We start from the raw sequence: 18,294 nt of genomic DNA, 5'->3' as shown, positions 1-18,294 counted from the left end.
ATGTAAACAGACACTAATTCAGAAATCCCTGGTCGAGCTGCGTGTAAGAAGGTGAGAGCTTCAGGTTGGAGACTCCTGATCTGTGCAAATATCCACATCATGAAATTGATTTTTAATTTGAATTCCAGTATCAGTCTGAGTGAACAAGTTTCTTCTGTTTTATTCATGACTATAACATTAGTTTTGTTCAGTAGTTCACTTATGCCGGACGTAAACTGTACGATATTTTCAATGGTTTTATGTGAAAAATCCCTCAGTCGTCCAAACAGAATCCAGGGCAAAGGAGAAAAATCAGTTTGTCCAAGCTGATTCTTCAAGAAGCAGCTTGGACAAACTGATTTTTCTCCTTCCGATGGTTCGATGGTTTTACTCCACCTCCACTCAAACCGTACGACCAAATCACAGAGTTTAAAAGTTCACAGCTCAAGATTCATGTTCTGACACTGAACAAAAACGACTTCAACAGAGACAAACCCTCACGAGAGACGACTGGATTCAAACAGGTTTGATTTCCCTGCGACATACGATTTCCGATCAGGAGCTGCTCGTGAGGGATCAATCGGTTCTGGTTATCCCACGTTTACTCCACGAAGCACGACGCACGGTTAAGACAAAAGTCGATCCAATCCCAACGACTGAAAAAAAAATCGGCTCAAAAAGGGCCAAAAATCGCACAGTGTTCGTCCAATGAGGTTCGTTTGGTTTTCCGATATTTTTTGTTATTAGGTTCTTTTTTCAGACCAAGAGTTTGTAGTGAGAAGTCGAAACTGTCAGATATGAAAACAAACTCTTGGTCTGAAAAAAGAACCTAATAACAAAAATCGCACAGTGTTCGCTCGGATTAATGTGGCTCGTTGTTTCCTTTAAGTTTTGTTCTTTCTTCTCTTGATATTTGTGGATAAATTGTTCATGAAGAATGTTTCTCCTTTGTGGAGTTTGTTGGTTAAAGATTTGGTGACACATTTACACACACATTTTGACACAGAAAACCATTAATCACACTTCCGGCTGTTGTGAAAAAAGTTCTATCTGATCTGTTCATGTCACATACACCGTCCCCACCCTGAGCCTGACCCCCGCCCCACAGCCCGAGGGCCAAACTCTTCTGCACAAAGAGCTCAGTCTGGAATCTCTCCCACTCAACTCCATTTCAGGTGAAGACAAAACTGAATTTTGTATTTGTTTCTATTCATGTTTTAATCATTTTTAGCTTTTTATTTAATGTCTTTTATTGTGTTAATTTGTTTGTGCAGCACTTTGGAAACTGTCGTGTTTATAAAATATAAATCAGAAATAAAGTTAATTGGATTTTTTCCATTTTGTATAATTGTGTTTGTTTTTTTTTTCTTGCCTTATGTATATTGTTTATATTCTATGTGTAATTCTGGAGTTGTGTTTTGTTTAAGTAACTCTTTATTATTATTATGAGTCTGTTTACATTTCCAAAGCTTCTAAACGCTCTGTTCCACCTTGTGATGTCATGAAGTCGGTAATTTTCAAGTTCACAGCTCCTTTTACCTTCAGTTTTAGTTTAGAAATCATCCAAATAATTCTAGTGAAGGCGTGTGGAGTCAGTTTGAGAGAAGAACTCAGCGTAAATCTGCAGAGTTTGTGCTTTAAAGAAACAAAAAAACACAACTCCAGGTCTGTTCGCGACGAGGAAACGACATCCGAACGTCAGAAAATCGATTAAACTGAAAAGAAGTGGAGCTTTTTAACGCGGCAGAACATCGGTTCGACTCAGATCTTCGCCGATAACTCTCTAAGTATCTCTGAGTATCTCTAAGTGCCGATTTATCTCTTGGCCCCGACTCAAATCTAAATGGGAGAGATACCAGACGAGCGCTCAAGTGTCTGCGGGTCTCGGAACGATGAAAAAACAAGGACCGTTGCCGTAGCGATTAACAACTCAAAGGCCCTGTACCCGATGTTTTTGATGTTTGTACTCGAGCGACGTTCATGATTTGTCTTATGAGCAGCTCTACAGGTCAAAATAAATCTGTCAGCGTCGAATTCCAAACCGTTTTACTGTAAGAACGTCAGCGGTCGGTCTCTGAAAGGTGAGAAAAGTGCTTCTAAACTCATCGCGGTGAGTAAATCGGACGCTTTTGGAGCTCTGCAAATCGTTCTTGACCGTTTCAGTTAAGAACGAAAAACAATAAAATGGGAAAACAGTTTGTCATTTCGTTTTTTTTTGTCAAACAAAAAACAGATTTCGACCTCTGTTTCCAATATTTAATTAAAGTTTATTTCAGATGAGGCCAGTCCAAAAACTCGGTGCCTATTTCGATTTTGATTTGATTTTAAAATAGGCACGAAGAAGTTCTATGTATATATCTTTTTTAATGAAATAATTTGATTCTTTTACAGTAATTTTCGCACAAGCAAAACTAAAGACGCACAAGAGGCACGAGTAGCAACATAAATATACAGAAAAGATGGAATTACATTGGAAAAAAACCAAAAAAGGAGTTTTCCGTCAGTTTCAGTCGATCAGTCCTCAAAAGTTGCACAGAAAATTTTTGTTTCACACATTTCAGAGAAGAAAATAACATAGTTCTTTATGAAAAAAGCATTGAAGTTTGGTCGACTCTTGAAGAATCTGTTTTTATGTACAAATTTTTTTCCCTAAAATGGTTAAATGCTTCTGATAATTATTTACAATGAAGCCACACATAACATTTTTTAATTTAATATTTGGACCTGACATTTGTTTTCAAAAACCAATGATGTAAATCAGGCATGTCCAAACTATGGCCCGTGGGCCAAATGCGGCCCTCAGGCAAATTTTTCTTGGCCCTCAGGCTTCCAGGTGAATTGGCCCAAATGACCTTTCATCAATTAAAAATGAACTTTTTACTGCAAGTTTTTTGAAATTCCACCTTGATAAAGTGAATATTGAATATTTAGTGTGTGATTTTAAGGAAATTAGCATAAATAAAGGACGGGTGCATCATTCTAACGTGTTAAACCTGCACATATTTCAATTATTCACCATATTAAGCATCAGTCTCGATCAGCCTCTGCTTCATCTGTGTTTAGATATGTGGCCCTTGACGAAAAAAGTTTGGACACACCTGATGTAAATCCTCCCAAAATGCACGATTCTACACACAAGTAAAGAATCTGTGACCTGGAGTTTCACTGCACAAAGAACAATTAATAACCTCAAATCCAAAACGTTTCCAGAGAAAGTGAGCAGAGCAAATGAATCTCTTTTGGTGCAATTTGGAATTTTAAATGTTTAGATCTTAATTTCTTCACAATAAAGGAGCTAAAAAATTGAGAATTGGATTTCGAGACATTACAAATAGAAATAATTGTTGTTTAAAAACGCACAGAATTACACTTTACATTTTTAAGCTTAGAATTAAGTCGATTGTGACCGTCCACCGGAAGCAACGGGAGGATCTAAAATCAAAAATATATTTTTATTCTAGTTCTGTGGAGTCGACTGAACAAAGAAGAGTTTATTGCTGCTTCCTGTTTCTGGTCATGAAGTTCAACAATGACTTTCTAAAATGCAAAAGTAAATGCATCGATATAAAAGACGACGACAAGTTTGTCCACGAAACTGCAACGATTTTTCAGGTTCGTCCTTCAGCAGCAGAACTTCAAATAAACCAGAGAGAATCAAATATCAACATTGAAATAGGCACAGACTGTTTTTTGATTTGTGTTATTTGAAATAAACTTTAAATGAAAAGGAAATAGAGGTCGAAATCTGTTTATTTTTGTTTGACACTAAAATGGAAAAATGAAATAACAAACTGTTTTCCCATTTTAATTGAAATTCAGAAGAGTGAATGGTACACGGACGTTCTGTTTTCCATATTTTTAAGACAGCAAAAATCTGGTGCAGCGTTTTTAAAGTAAAATATATGAACGATGATTTGTTCCATCAGATTTTGAGTTTTAAATACCACTGAATTTCTCACTTTGAATGTTTAAACTCTGAAAAAAGATGTTTGAATTATTTTTATTTTGAATTTTAGTGGCTGAAATTTGAAGTTTACTTTCAATTCAAAATAAAAAAATAAAAAAATCACCACAGATATTTTCAAGCCCTCAAATTCACCAGTCGCAATTCAGAACGTCAAATTCGCAGTGAAAAATTTCACAGCAAAGATCCAAGATGCCGAGGCAGAAGCATCGATCATGTGAGGAGGACAGAGGCGGTTTCTTATTGGCTGTTCTCATCGGTGGGCGGAGTTTAGCCTTAAGAAATCAAAGAGACGAGGTTTCGACGAGGCGAATTCAGACCAATCAGATCACATCACTGCAAGATTTCCTGTTTGTTACTAAGTTAGATTGAATCTTAGTTAGATCTTCACTGCAAATTTGTTGAATTTAAAGACTTGAAAATATTTGTGCCAAATATTTAAAAGGTGATTTTATTTTTTTTTATATTGAATTTTATACACTGTAAATGTACACTTAAAATTTCAGCAAACAAAAATTTATCCATCCATCCATCCATTTTCTTCCGCTTATCCGGGGTCGGGTCGCGGGGGCATCAGTCTAAGCAGGGACTCCCAGACTTCCTTCACCCCAGACACTTCCTCCAGCTCCTCCGGGGGAACCCCGAGGTGTTCCCAGGCCAGTCCAGAGACATAGTCCCTCCAGTGTGTCCTGGGTCTTCCCCGGGGCCTCCTCCCGGTGGGACATGAACACCTCCCGAGGGAGACGTCCAGGAGGCATGAGAACAGATGCCCGAGCCTCAACTGGCTCCTCTTGACGTGGAGGAGCAGCGGCTCTACTCCGAGCTCCTCCCGTGTGACTGAGCTCCTCACTCTGTCTCTAAGGGAGACGCCCAGACGCCCTGTGGAGGAAACTCATTTCGAGCGCTTGTATCCGCGATCTCGTCCTTTCGGTCACTACCCAGAGCTCATGACCAGAGGTGAGAGGAGGAACGAAGACTGACCGGTAAATCGAGAGCTTCGCCTTTCGACTCAGCTCCTCTTCACCACAACGACCGATACAGCGACCGCATCACTGCAGACGCTGCACCGATCCACCTGTCAATCTCACGCTCCATCCTCCCCTCACTCATGAACAAGACCCCGAGATACTTGAACTCCTCCACTTGAGGCAAAGACTCCCCACCCACCTGAAGAGGGCAAGACGCCTTTTTCCAGTCGAGAACCATGACCTCAGACTTAGAAGAGCTGATCTTCATCCCAGCCGCTTCACACTCGGCTGCAAACCGCCCCAGTGCTGCAGGTCCTGGTTTGATGAAGCCAACAGAACAACATCATCTGCAAACAACAGAGATGATCCTGTGGTCCCCAAACCGGACCCCCTCCGCCCCTGACTGCGCCTAGAAAGTCTGTCCAAAACTTCATAATAAAAATAATTGAAACATGTTTTTTCAGAGTAAAAAATTTCAAAGTGAGAAATTCAACAGCATTTAAAATTCAAAATCTGATGAAACAAATTATTTTCTGTAAAAATATAACATGTTTTGAATGGCTTTTCGAAATGTTTGCATATAAAAAACAGCTGAAACCACAAATATTACACAATAATAAAGCTTTGAAAAGTCTCCTTTCCCCAGCAGCGTTTGCATCATTACACCTAAACTGTACATGCCACAAGCCCACACACACAAGCGCGGTACAGCCACGTTTATATCGTCTCCGGCGTCGTCCACGTTCAACACAGTCTACTCCGGGTGCACGCACACATACGCCCTCTTGTGTTTGCCGTAGTAATAGCACTCGGGCTGGAAGTTGTTGGTCTCCACCACCTCCTTGTAGTGGCTGACGGCGTGGACCAGGCAGTTGGGGAAGGTCTTGTTCAGACACAGAGCCACGCGCATCATGTTCCCTTTGAGCTTCTGGTTCTCGATCTGCTCGGCGATCTGACCCTTGTCTATGGGCTTGGGGTCCACGCAGAAGGACACCACCACCTTCACGTTGGTCTTGGTGAGGAAGTCGAACCAGTTGGCGCCGCCGCTGCCGTGGCACTTCTTGCCCGCCAGCCAGTTGAAGAAGAAGATGCGCTCGCGGTTGTTGAAGACGCGGATGGACCAGCGCACCCAGTCGTACTTCTTCACCAGAGACTCCAGGAGGCTCTTGGTGAACTCCATGTTGGCGGGGCCCGGGGTGTCCTGCAGGAAGAGGAGACACGTCAGAACATGGAAGACATGGTGGAGCAAGATCACGATGCGGAGTGCACAGTTTTAAATTTAAATGGTTTAAATGACTTGAACAGCAAAATAAAATAAACATCATGGAGTGAACAGCATGGAGATCACCAAGAGCCTCCTGGAGTCTCTGGTGAAGAAGACGAGACTCCAGGAGGCTCTTGGTGTCTCTGGTGAAGAAGACGATGCGCTCGCGGTTGTTGAAGACGCAGATTGGACCAGCGCACCCAGTCGTACTTCTTCACCAGAGACTCCAGGAGGCTCTTGGTACTTGGCACTTTACACAAAACTGTGAAAAAAGTGAAGGAAGATTTTTAAACCTGTTTTTTAAAGTTCCAAACTGGAGTTTCATTCTTTTGTGGTTTTGCAGTGATATTTACCAGCCTCTGCACGTTTACCAAACCAAACGCACATCGTGACAAACACAGATGCATTTGTCACTTTTGTTAGACAAACTTCAGCCAAATGTGGCAGTAGGTCTGTTCTGTAGATCCGCTCTATGCTGTAGACCTGCTTTGTGCCAACACTGGAACACAAATTTAGACTGGTTTTTGCTTCACGTTTGGTCTTGTTCTTCTAATCAGCCGCACTGTGGGAGGGGCTTGTGTTCGCTGTACGCAGGAAGGAGCGAGAGCGTGAAAAGGCGAGGGGCGGCGTGCTGACGTGAGGCAGGTGGACAGGTAGGATGTTTAGGAAGTTGAACCTGCCCTGTGATGCACGCTGGTACACGAGGGCACACGCTGTCGCAGACGAGCCGTGCGTAGGGAGCGTGTGTGTTTGTGATGCGCCGTAGAGTCTCCGCGGGTTTCAAATGAGCGCACAGGCTGCACTGAGACGCCCCACACGCTCCTGCACCCGCTACAAGTTTATTACCAACAGCAGCGGCCGGAATGAAATATGATCACACTTGTTGAGTGTCAGACCTCGAGTGAGAGACAAGACCGAGTCCAAACACGAGTCCGAGACGAGACACGGCGATCTACCCACACGACCTTGGCGATCGACTGGTAGATCGAGATCAACGTATTGAGCACACCTGGTTTAGACTGACCCTGCGTTCGATTTTCTTCCGACTCCCACTTGGATCTCGGATGTCACGTCCAAGTTTGAAGTGTATTATTCTGTTTGTCGCGTCACATATGTGGACACCTGGTCAATCAAGTATTTGTTCAATACTGGCCTCACCACAACACGACTCCCAAACCCACAGACAGAGATACAGACGCAGTAAAGCACTGCAGTAATGGTAAAGTACTGCAGTAATGGTAAAGTACTGCAGTAATGGTAAAGTACTGCAGTAATGGTAAAGTACTGCAGTGATACGAGTGACTGAAACTGTCATTTAAACACCAAAGTGTCTAAACACACGTCAGTCAGTGTTGGGAGGGTGACTTTTAAAATGTAATCCCCTACAGATTACAGATTACATATCCCAAAATGTAGTTTGTAATATAATCCATGAAATTACTTAAAGTGAGTAAAGTAATCTGAATACTTTGGATTACTTTGTTTGTTGTAGAGAAGCAAAGACGAGGAAATCGTAACATCAGATGTTTTTTATCTGCTAAAAGATAAAATAAAAAGTCCAGACTTTACTGAACCAAATTAAAAATATTATTGATAGAAGAAGAAGAAACACGTCCACACAGCAGGATTTAGTCCTGTTAAATCCTGTTTTAGTCCTGATTTAAACCTGGTTTAGATCTAGTTTAGATCTAGTTTAGACCTGGTTTTAGACCTGGTTTAGTCCTGGTTTAGATCTAGTTTAGACCTGGTTTAGACTGGTTCTAGTTTAGACCTGGTTTAGATCTAGTTTGACTAGTTTACCTGGTTTAATCTAGTTTAGACCTGGTTTAGATCTAGTTTAGAAGTTTAGACCTGGTTTAGATTGCGGCAATAAATGGAATTACCGAAAAAAAAAAGGGGATTTAGCCCAAAATATGAAAACAGTTAAATCCCTCTGTTTAATCCATTTATTTCAACAAAGTAACTGTAATCCAATTACCACTCACTGAAACAGTAACTGTAACTGAATACAGTTACTCATCATTTGTACTCTGATTACATAAGTCCAGTACATGTAATCTGTTACTCCCCCACACTGGTCACAGTGGGCGTAGACACAGAATCCTTGCTACTTTTTCCGCCACCAAGGAGTTGTGTTGTCCAAGGAAAAGGGGCGTGTCACTAGGCAACTTCCCTGGAAAACCTATTCAGAAAGATAATCGAACGCAGGGTGAAGTCGCATGTCAAAAGATCGGATATGTTTGGGTTTCAGGAGCACAGATCCAAGTGTCCTGGGTCACATTTGAAAAAATCAGATCTGTGTGGTTCAGACTGTCAATAAAAGATCAGATACAGGAACATAGAGACAAAAAATCAGACTTGGGTCACTTCAGGCTGCAGTCTGAACACAGACTTACATTCCTTATTCTTAAAATATTGTCAGGACACTGTTATCGAGATTGAGACCACACGATATGTCACATTTAAATCTAAATTGTAAACTAAACTGGCACAGTTTAGACTTCTACAAACATGTTCCGAAACACCTGGGATTCTTGTGTTAGTTTATCATTGCATACTTCAGCCTTTTCTTACATTTTAACACTTCTGGAGTTGTTTACCTTGTGCGTTCTGAACAGGATCTTTCTTCATAAACATGAATCCAAATCTAATCACAGTTCAATTTCCCCCCAAATCCTTCAGCCCTAATCGAGAAAATGAAAAGAAATAATCCGATGTTCTCTTCTGTCCGTCTCTTACCTGCAGCTGTTGCTCCAGGTCGATCTTGGCCTGCACGGCGAAGTTCTCCGTGCAGTCGTCCACGGCCGCCTTCATCCTGGTCTCCACCTCCTCCATGCGCTTCTGCCACTTCCGCACCATCTCCTCGCCCACCGTCTTCTCCGTGAGCGCCGCGTGGCCCATGACCGCGATGATGCCCACCACGAACAGCTTCTTGAGTCGGGCGCAGAAGTCCTCCACCGCACGCCTGTTTCGCTTCTCCGTGGTGACGACGGTCTCCAGCAGAGGGTCGCCCGCCATGTTCTCCCCCGTCACGGAATTGTACAGAGAGTCCAGGTTCAAGTCTGCGTCCGTGTTCTCGAAGTGGCTGATGAACTTCTGCATCTTCTTCTCCTTGAACTTGGGGCTGGCGTTGATAAAGTCCTGGAACTTCTCGTACTGGCTGAGCATCTGCGCCTCCCGGTCGAAGTTCTGCTTGTTCATGGAGGTCCTCTGCAGCTCCAGCGCGATCTGGTCGATCTCGTTTTGGATGCCCTCCAGTTTGCTGTTGACCTGCTCCAGCTGCTGGGCGAGGTAGCGGGCCTCTTGTCCGTCGGGGTTGCTGCAGATCTCGGCGGAGGCCATGAAGACGGCCTCGAGGATGGGGTGGAGCTGGCCCACGGTGGCGGCCAGCACCTCGGACGCCTGGCCCATGATCTCCACGCCCTTCTCGATCTTGTCCCGGTTGTGGACCAGCCAGTCGGCCACGTTGTTCATCATGTTGGAATCTGGGTCGGAGTCTCTACGACGACACAAGTGTCTCCTAAAACAGACAAGAACATGAAGAAACCATCATCAGGGTTTGTAACTTCGTAAAAGACAGCAGAAGGTTTAAGCGCCAAGAAAATAAAACTGGAGAAGGAAGTTCTTGTGTCAGTGGGAGTAGATCAGAGAATGAAGATTAACTCCAACATGAATCACTCCAAATACAACATCAGAGAAAGAAATAAGAAGGAAACAATTATAATCCAGTTAAAAGCTCCAGTGTGTTTGTTTTTGATTACAGAACAGAATCAGAACAGGGTTAAAAGCTTTTTTTTTCATTTCAATTTCATGTTTTTTTTTTTTCAATTATTTGTTTATTAATTTTCCAAGACAATAATTCCACTTACAGATCTGCAAATATTGTTTAAGGCTCAAACATTGTCTTAAACTTAATCTTCCAAATAAAATACAGATTTTTACTATTATATTGAAAACAGAAAACTCAATTTGGTAGCGAACAGAACATTGGGGAAATGAGCACTCGAATAAAATCCAAACGTATCATTTTGACAAATCTCAGCCAACCTTCCAAATCTATTCAAATTTAGGGTTAAAAACTTAAATAAATCAGGTCATAAAAGAAACATGAAGTTGCCTGGTTTAGTTCTGGACACATCTACAGCCTGTTCATCCTGGTTTAGTCCTGTTTCGTCCTGGTTCAGTCCTGGTTTAGTCCTTGTTTAGTCCTGGTTTAGTCCTGGTTTAGTCCTGGTTTAGTCCTGTTTAGTCCTGGTTCAGTCCTGGTTTAGTCCTTGTTTAGTCCTGGTTTAGTCCTTGTTTAGTCCTTGTTCAGTCCTGGTTCAGTCCTGGTTCAGTCCTGGTTTAGTCCTGGTTTAGTCCTGGTTCAGTCCTGGTTCAGTCCTGGTTTAGTCCTGGTTTAGTCCTGGTTTAGTCCTGGTTCAGTCCTGTTTAGTCCTGGTTTAGTCCTTGTTTCGTCCTGGTTCAGTCCTGGTTTAGTCCTGGTTCAGTCCTGTTTAGTCCTGGTTCAGTCCTTGTTTAGTCCTGGTTCAGTCCTGGTTTAGTTCTAGTTTCATGAAATTTCATAAACGACAGCAGGAGGTTTAAGGCCTATTCATCCTTCATAAGAACATAAAACCGTTGTTCTTGCACACAGGCCTGACCCAGGTCCTGCTGGGTTCTTGAGGTTTGTTCTCGACACCTCAGCTGAGCAGAACTGTGCTCGGCACTTCTGCAGCGCCGTCCCACATCTTCACTCTGATTGGTTATTTCTGTGTTCATGGTTTATCTGCTTCCTCACCGGTGCGGAGCAAGAAACAAAAAAGGACGGTTTTGAGTTTACAGCAGGAGAAAATACAAACATCTGTACGACTCGGAAGGTGATAAAGACGCCAAATGGAAGAAATTCATGGAGGGAGATCGTAGACGTTTTAGCCTCAGATGAAAATCAGTGTAGAAACGTCTGGAGTCTTTTCTGTGACAAGTTTATGAAAGACAAAAATTGGGTCAGTAAAAAAAGAGCGGTGAAGCTGGGGAAAATAATATATAAAAGAAATACCCTCGATATATACAGCGAGGGGGCGGGGCAGAGCGAGGGGGCGGGGCAAAGCAAGGGGAGGCAGAGCGAGGGGCAGAGCGGGGGGGCAGAGCGAGGCAGGGCAGAGCGAGGGGGGGCAGAGCGAGGCGGGGCAAAGCGAGGGGGAGGGGCAGAGCGAGGGGCGGGGCAGAGCGAGGGGGAGGGGCAGAGCGAGGGGCGGGGCAGAGCGAGGGGGAGGGGCAGAGCGAGGGGGAGGGCAGAGCGAGGGCGGGGCAAAGGAGGGGGGGCAGAGCGAGGGGCGGGGCAAAGCGAGGGGAGGGGCAAAGGGGCGGGGCGGGACAGTTCGGCGCTAGAACGTCTTTTGAAGTATGAAATGTCAGAGCCCAAACAAACTTTGTTCTTATTTGTATCAAGAACAATAACAATATTCTTATGTTCTTATTTTCTTATTACTTTTTTGTGCACATAAATCAGATCACAGAAGAAGAAAAAATATACATATATATAATATAATTAACAGTAATACAATGTGACCATCCTTCTTTGACTTCATGCTTGGTGTTTGTGCTCAGACACAGTCAACTGTGGGACCTTATATAAACAGGTGTGTGTCTTTCCAAATCAAGTCCAATCAACTGAATTTACTGCAGGTCGACTCCAGTTAAGCTGTAGAAACATCAAGGATGATCAGTGGAAAAAGGATGCACCTGAGGCTGTGAATACTTATGTAAATGTGATTTCTTAGTTCTCTATTTTTAACAAATTCAAAAAATGTGAAAAAAACTTTTTTCACACTGTCATAATGGGGTGTAGAATTTTGAGGTAAGAGATTCATTTAATACAATTTGGAATGAGGCTGTAACATGACAAAATGTGGAAAAAATGAAGCTCTGTGAAAACTTCCCAGGATGCAAAAATGAGTCTTGCTGCTGCTGTAATCTATAAATCTATAAATCTATAAATCTATAAATCTATAAATCGCCCTTTCATAGTTTGCAGTTTTAAGCTTCTATTCTAACCATTTACTGAAAGATGATCGATTGGTAGGTTTCCATTCCTGCGTTATCATCCGACATCCTGTTCCTATGTCCTTATGTTCTAATGAAGTGTGAACAGGCCTTAAGATCCATTCACACAGTTCCCAGGCTCAAAATGAAGAACGGTCAGTATTGATCTGCTCTAAAGTTGAGCTCCAAACAGCTGGTAACTTGGATATTTCTCACGTCTGACTCAGCTCGGGCTGGTGTTTCTGTTTCCCAAATCACTTACGAGTTAAATTGTGACACGACGCAGTAACGACCACAAACCCCAGAGGATCTGAGGTCAAACACCACAGAAACACAGAAACACAGAAACACTCAGGTTTAATCCAACAATCTTCTGCTCTTTGACTTTAGGACAGAGTTTACATTTCTTTAGACTTTAGTATTTGTCATATTTTTAAAGACTGAATCATTCTGAGCTCGTAAATCACAAATGTAATCTGATTACTTTGGATTACTTGATTTGTTGTAGAGAAACAAAGACGAGGAAAACGTAACATAAGAAGTTTTGTCTGATAAAAGAAAATAAAAAATCCAAACTTTACTGAACCAAATAAAAAATATTATTGATAGAAGAAGAAGAAACACGTCCACACAGCAGGATTTAGTCCTGGTTTAGACCTGGTTTAGTCCTGGTTTAGACCTGGTTTAGATCTAGTTTAGACCTGGTTTAGACCTGTCATAGACCTGGTTTAGTCCTGGTTTAGTCCTAGTTTAGTCCTGGTTTAGTCCTGGTTTAGTCCTAGTTTAGACCTAGTTTAGTCCTGGTTTAGTCCTGGTTTAGTCCTGGTTTAGATCTAGTTTAGACCTGGTTTAGTCCTGGTTTAGTCCTGGTTTAGTCCTAGTTTAGACCTGGTTTAGTCCTGGTTTAGATCTAGTTTAGACCTGGTTTAGTCCTGGTTTAGTCCTGGTTTAGTCCTAGTTTAGACCTGGTTTAGTCCTGGTTTAGTCCTAGTTTAGACCTGGTTTAGTCCTGGTTTAGATCTAGTTTAGACCTGGTTTAGTCCTGGTTTAGTCCTGGTTTAGTCCTAGTTTAGACCTGGTTTAGTCCTGGTTTAGATCTAGTTTAGACCTGGTTTAGTCCTGGTTTAGATCTAGTTTAGACCTGGTTTAGTCCTGGTTTTAGACCTGGTTTAGACTGGTTTAGACCTGGTTTAGTCCTGGTTTAGACCTGGTTTAGACCTGGTTTAGACCTGGTTTAGATCTAGTTTAGACCTGGTTTAGTCCTGGTTTAGACCTGGTTTAGACCTGGTTTAGTCCTGGTTTTAGATCTAGTTTAGACCTGGTTTAGTCCTGGTTTAGACCTGGTTTAGACCTGGTTTAGATCTAGTTTAGACCTGGTTTAGTCCTGGTTTAGACCTGGTTTAGACCTGGTTTAGTCCTGGTTTAGATCTAGTTTAGACCTGGTTTAGTCCTGGTTTAGACCTGGTTTAGACCTGGTTTAGATCTAGTTTAGACCTGGTTTAGTCCTGGTTTAGACCTGGTTTAGTCCTGGTTTAGTCTAGATCTAGTTTAGACCTGGTTTAGTCCTGGTTTAGATCTAGTTTAGACCTGGTTTAGTCCTGGTTTAGACCTGGTTTAGACCTGGTTTAGTCCTGGTTTAGATCTAGTTTAGACCTGGTTTAGACCTGGTTCAATCCTCGGCAATGAGTGGAATTACAAAAAAAAAAAAAAAAGTTTACATTTCTTTAGACTTTAGTGTTTGTTGTATTTTTAAAGACTGAATCGTTCTGAGCTCGAAAAATCACAACCACAAGTTTCCTGAAACAAATGATTTAAATGAAGTGGAAACAAACTGGTGAAGCTCGTAACAAACGAAACCCGCGGAGAAACTGGCTCCACTTCGGTCTAAACCCGCAGAGTCTCGGTCTTTTACCTGAGAAATTTACAGACTAAAAACACAGCGAAGTCTGGATCTGTTCACACACGAGACACTTCTGGAAACATGGAGGTCTGGTTTAGTCCTGTTTAAGTCCTGGTTTAGTACTGGTTTAGACCTGGTTTAGTCGTGGTTTAGACCTGGTTTAGATCTAGTTTAGACCTGGTTTAGTCCTGGTTTAGACCTGGTTTAGACCTGGTTTAGTCCTGTTTAGTTTAGACCTGGTTTAGTCCTGGTTAGTTTAGACCTGGTTTAGATCTAGTTTAGACCTGGTTTAGTCCTGGTTTAGACCTGGTTTAGACCTGGTTCAGTCCTGGTTTAGATCTAGTTTAGACCTGGTTTAGTCCTGGTTTAGACCTGGTTTTACTCCTGGTTTAGACCTGGTTTAGTCCTGGTTTAGATCTAGTTTAGACCTGGTTTAGTCCTGTTTAGACTGTTTAGTCTCTGGTTTAGACCTGGTTTAGACCTGGTTTAGTCCTGGTTTAGATCTAGTTTTAGACCTGGTTTTAGTTTTTAGACCTGGTTTAGACCTGGTTTTACCTGGTTTAGTCCTGGTTTAGACCTGGTTTAGTCCTGGTTTAGATCTAGTTTAGACCTGGTTTAGATCTAGTTTAGACCTGGTTTAGTCCTGGTTTAGAACTAGTTTAGACCTGGTTTAGACCTGGTTCAATCCTGGTTTATTCCTGGTTTATTCCTGGTTTAGTCTTGGTTTAGGCTTGTTTTAATCCTACATTAGTCTTGGTTCAAGTCTTTGTTCAGGTCTTGGTTTAGTCCTGTTTTAGTCCTAGTTTAGTCCTGGTTTAGTCCTGGTTTATTCCTGGTTTAGTCCTACATTAGTCTTGTTTCAATCCTGGTTTAGTCCTGTTTAAGACCTGGTTCAGTCTTGGTTTAGTCCTGTTTTAGTCCTGGTTTAGTCTTGGTTCAGGTCTTGGTTAAGTCTTGTTATTGTCCTGGTTTAGTCCTGGTTTAGTCTGGTTTTAGTCCAGGTTCTGGACTAACTGCCGGCGACTCTCAGTTTGATCTTTAACGATTTTGATTTAAATATAATTTGAATATTTCCACAATTTCCTCTTGAACCTGCTGCAGCTGAGACTCTCCCTCTCAAACCCCGGACCAGACCAGCTCCTCCGTGTTTTTAAACCCCCCCTGGTCTGGCTGCATGTGTGAAAGTGTCTCCTCTGGTTTGTGTGTTTTTGTGGTGTGTTGTAAGAGGCTGTAAACGTCGGGCGTGTCGGAGCCGGGGTTTTACTCGGACTCCCCCGAGACCGAGACGGGCGCAGGGAGGGAGACTCACTGTTAGTCCTGGTGTAGTCTTGGTTTAGTCCTGTTTTAGTCCTGTTCAAGACCTGGTTTAGTCCTGGTTTACTCTTGGTTCAGTCTTGTTTTAGTCCTTGTTTAGTGCTGGTTTAATCCTCATTTAGTCTTGGTTCAGGTCATTGGTTCACTCTTGGTTTAGTCCTGGTTTAGTCCTGGTTTAGTCTTGTTTTAGTCCTGGTTTAATCCTTGTTTTAATCTTGGTTTTAGTCCTGGTTTTGTCTTGTTTTAGTACTAGTTTAGTCCTGGTTTAGTCTTGGTTCAGTCTTGGTTCAGTCCTAGTTTCAGTCTTGGTTCAGTCTTGTTTTAGTCCTTGTTTAGTCCTGGTTTAATCCTCGTTTAGTTTTGGTTCAGTCTTATTTTAGTCCTGGTTTAGTCCTGTTTCAGTCCTGGTTCAGTCCTAGTTTCAGGTCTTGGTTAAGTCTTGTTTTAGTCCTTGTTTAGTCTTGGTTTAGTCCTAGTTTAGTCCTGGTGAAGTCTTGGTTTAGTCCTAATTTAGTCTTGGTTCAGGTCTTGGTTCACTCTTGTTTTAGTCCTGGTTTAGTCCTTGTTTTAATCTTGGTTTTAGTTCTGGTTTTGTCTTGTTTTAGTACTAGTTTAGTCCTGGTTTAGTCTTGTTTTAGTACTAGTTTAGTCCTGGTTTAGTCCTGGTTCAGTCTTGGTTCAGTCTTGGTTCAGTCCAGGTTTAGTCTTGTTTTAGTCCTGGTTTAGTCTTAGTTTAGTCCTCGTTTAGACCTGGTCAGGATCCCGGTCGGGGCTGAGCCGGGGTTTTTACTCTCACTCCCCCTGAGACTCACGTTACACAATCACAGCTCCACACAATTACATCATTAACATTTTCTCCTGCGTCGCCAAGACTGCAGCGAAAACAGAGACGAGGAAAAGGATAAAGGGATAAAAGGATAAAAGGATAAAAGGATAAAAGGATAAAAGGATAAAAGGATTCAGACGAGGGAGAGTTTAGATTTTCATCGTTTCCAGATCGATAAAGACGAGTATTTGACTTCTGTGGGCGTTAACTGTAACACGAAACACATTTAAGTCACCGTGTTGTTTTTTTATGTTTTGAAAATGTTCTATTCGCTGAAAACAACACACTCTGAGTCCCTCCTCCTTTTGCTCTCTATGCTAAGTCACTTCCCCTTCACAGCACAAACACTGGGCCTCGTTCTTCACACTAAACATCAGACGTTTTATGAAGAAACATTTTAAGGAGATAAATTATTCCGACTGTGAGAATCTGTGTTTTATTCCTTAATTTGTTTTTCAATATAAAATCACAAATAAGAAAAGGAAAAAAATAACTGTTTTCATCATTATTTTTCTCCAAAATTAAAATGAAAACGGATATTGATTTGTTTTTTCAGTTTTCGATTTTGTGTTTAAATGAAAAATGAAAAAAAAAAAAAAACGGATAACGACCGTTTCCTGTTTACGTGACTCCTGTGACTGCGATGCCGGACTGAACCAGGACTGATCCAGGACTGATCCAGGTCTGATCCAGGTCTGGGACTAGACCGGGAGCAGAGCAGGACTGAGACCAGACCAAGACCAGACCAAGACCAGGCCGAGATCAGACCGGGACCAGAGCGGGACCAGACTGGGACCAGAGCGGGACTGAGACCAAAACCAGACCGAGACCAGACCGGGACCAGAGCGGGACTGAGACCAAGACCAGACCGGGACCAGACCGAGACTGAGACCAAGACCAGACCGAGACCAGACCGGGACCAGACCGAGACCAGACCGGGACCAGAGCGGGACTGACACCAAGACCAGACCGGGACCAGACCGAGACCAGACCGGGACCAGACCGAGACTGAGACCAAGACCAGACCGAGACCAGACCGGGACCAGACCGAGACTGAGACCAAGACCAGACCAAGACCAGACCGGGACCAGACCGAGACCAGACCGGACCAGACCGAGACTGACCAAGACCACCGAGACCAGACCGACCAGACGACCAGACCGACCAGACGGACTGACACCAAGACCAGACCGGACCAGACCGAGACCAGACCACCAGACCGAGACTGAGACCAAGACCAGACCGAGACCAGACCGGGACCAGACCGAGACTGAGACCAAGACCAGACCAAGACCAGACCGGGACCAGACCGAGACCAGACCGAGACCAGACCGGACTGAGACCAGACCAGACCGAGACCAGACCGGGACCAGACCGAGACCAGACCGGGACCAGACCGAGACTGAGACCAAGACCAGACCGAGACCAGACCGGGACCAGACCGAGACCGAGACCAGACCGGGACCAGAGCGGGACTGAGACCAAGACCAGACCGGGACCAGACCGAGACCAGACCGGGACCAGAGCGGGACCAGACTGGGACCAGACCGAGACTGAGACCAAGACCAGACCGAGACCAGACCGGGACCAGACCGAGACCAGACCGGGACCAGAGCGGGACTGAGACCAAGACCAGACCGGGACCAGACCGGGACTAGACCGGGACCAGAGCAGGACTGAGACCAAGACCAGACCGGGACCAGACCGGGACCAGAGCGGACTCCAAGCTTTGACTCCGAGCTTTGACTCCGAGCCTCAGCTTCGAGCTCCAGCCCTGCTTTGGGCTCTGAGCCTCTGGTCTGGTCTTGGCCTGGTCCTGGACCTGAATCAGTCCAGGTTCAGTCCGACATCTCAGTCACTGAAGTCACATAAACAGGAAACGGTCGTTATCGTTTTTTTCCATTTTTCATTTAAACACAAAATCAAAAACTTAAAAAATGAATCATTATCTGTTTTTTTTATTTTGGTTTTGGAGACAAATAATGAAGAAAACTGTTGTTTTTTCATTTTCTTATTTTTGGTTTTATATTGAAAAATGAAGGACACATGGATTTG

At 43.3% G+C, this 18,294-nt stretch overlaps 1 protein-coding gene across 3 annotated transcripts in view; it reads right to left on the bottom strand.

The window, feature by feature from the left end:
- Positions 1 to 1,211: 1,211 nt before the first annotated feature.
- Positions 1,212 to 18,294, bottom strand: part of rpz5 (rapunzel 5) — a 54,180-nt gene continuing 37,097 nt past the window's right edge. For all 3 annotated transcript variants that reach the window (XM_055164072.1, XM_055164073.1, XM_055164074.1), the window contains 2 exons: positions 8,915 to 9,695; positions 1,212 to 6,112 (listed from right to left, as the gene is read on the bottom strand). In XM_055164072.1, coding sequence (XP_055020047.1) covers positions 5,666 to 6,112; positions 8,915 to 9,695 — 1,228 coding nt within the window. In that variant the 3' untranslated portion in view covers positions 1,212 to 5,665. The remainder of the gene's footprint in view (positions 6,113 to 8,914; positions 9,696 to 18,294) is intronic.

Source organism: Boleophthalmus pectinirostris, unplaced genomic scaffold (genome assembly GCF_026225935.1).
Source record: "Boleophthalmus pectinirostris isolate CB_2022bp ecotype Guang Dong unplaced genomic scaffold, ASM2622593v1 HiC_scaffold_6, whole genome shotgun sequence".
Taxonomy (NCBI): domain Eukaryota; kingdom Metazoa; phylum Chordata; class Actinopteri; order Gobiiformes; family Gobiidae; genus Boleophthalmus; species Boleophthalmus pectinirostris.
This window is presented reverse-complemented; position numbering and strand designations above follow the sequence as displayed.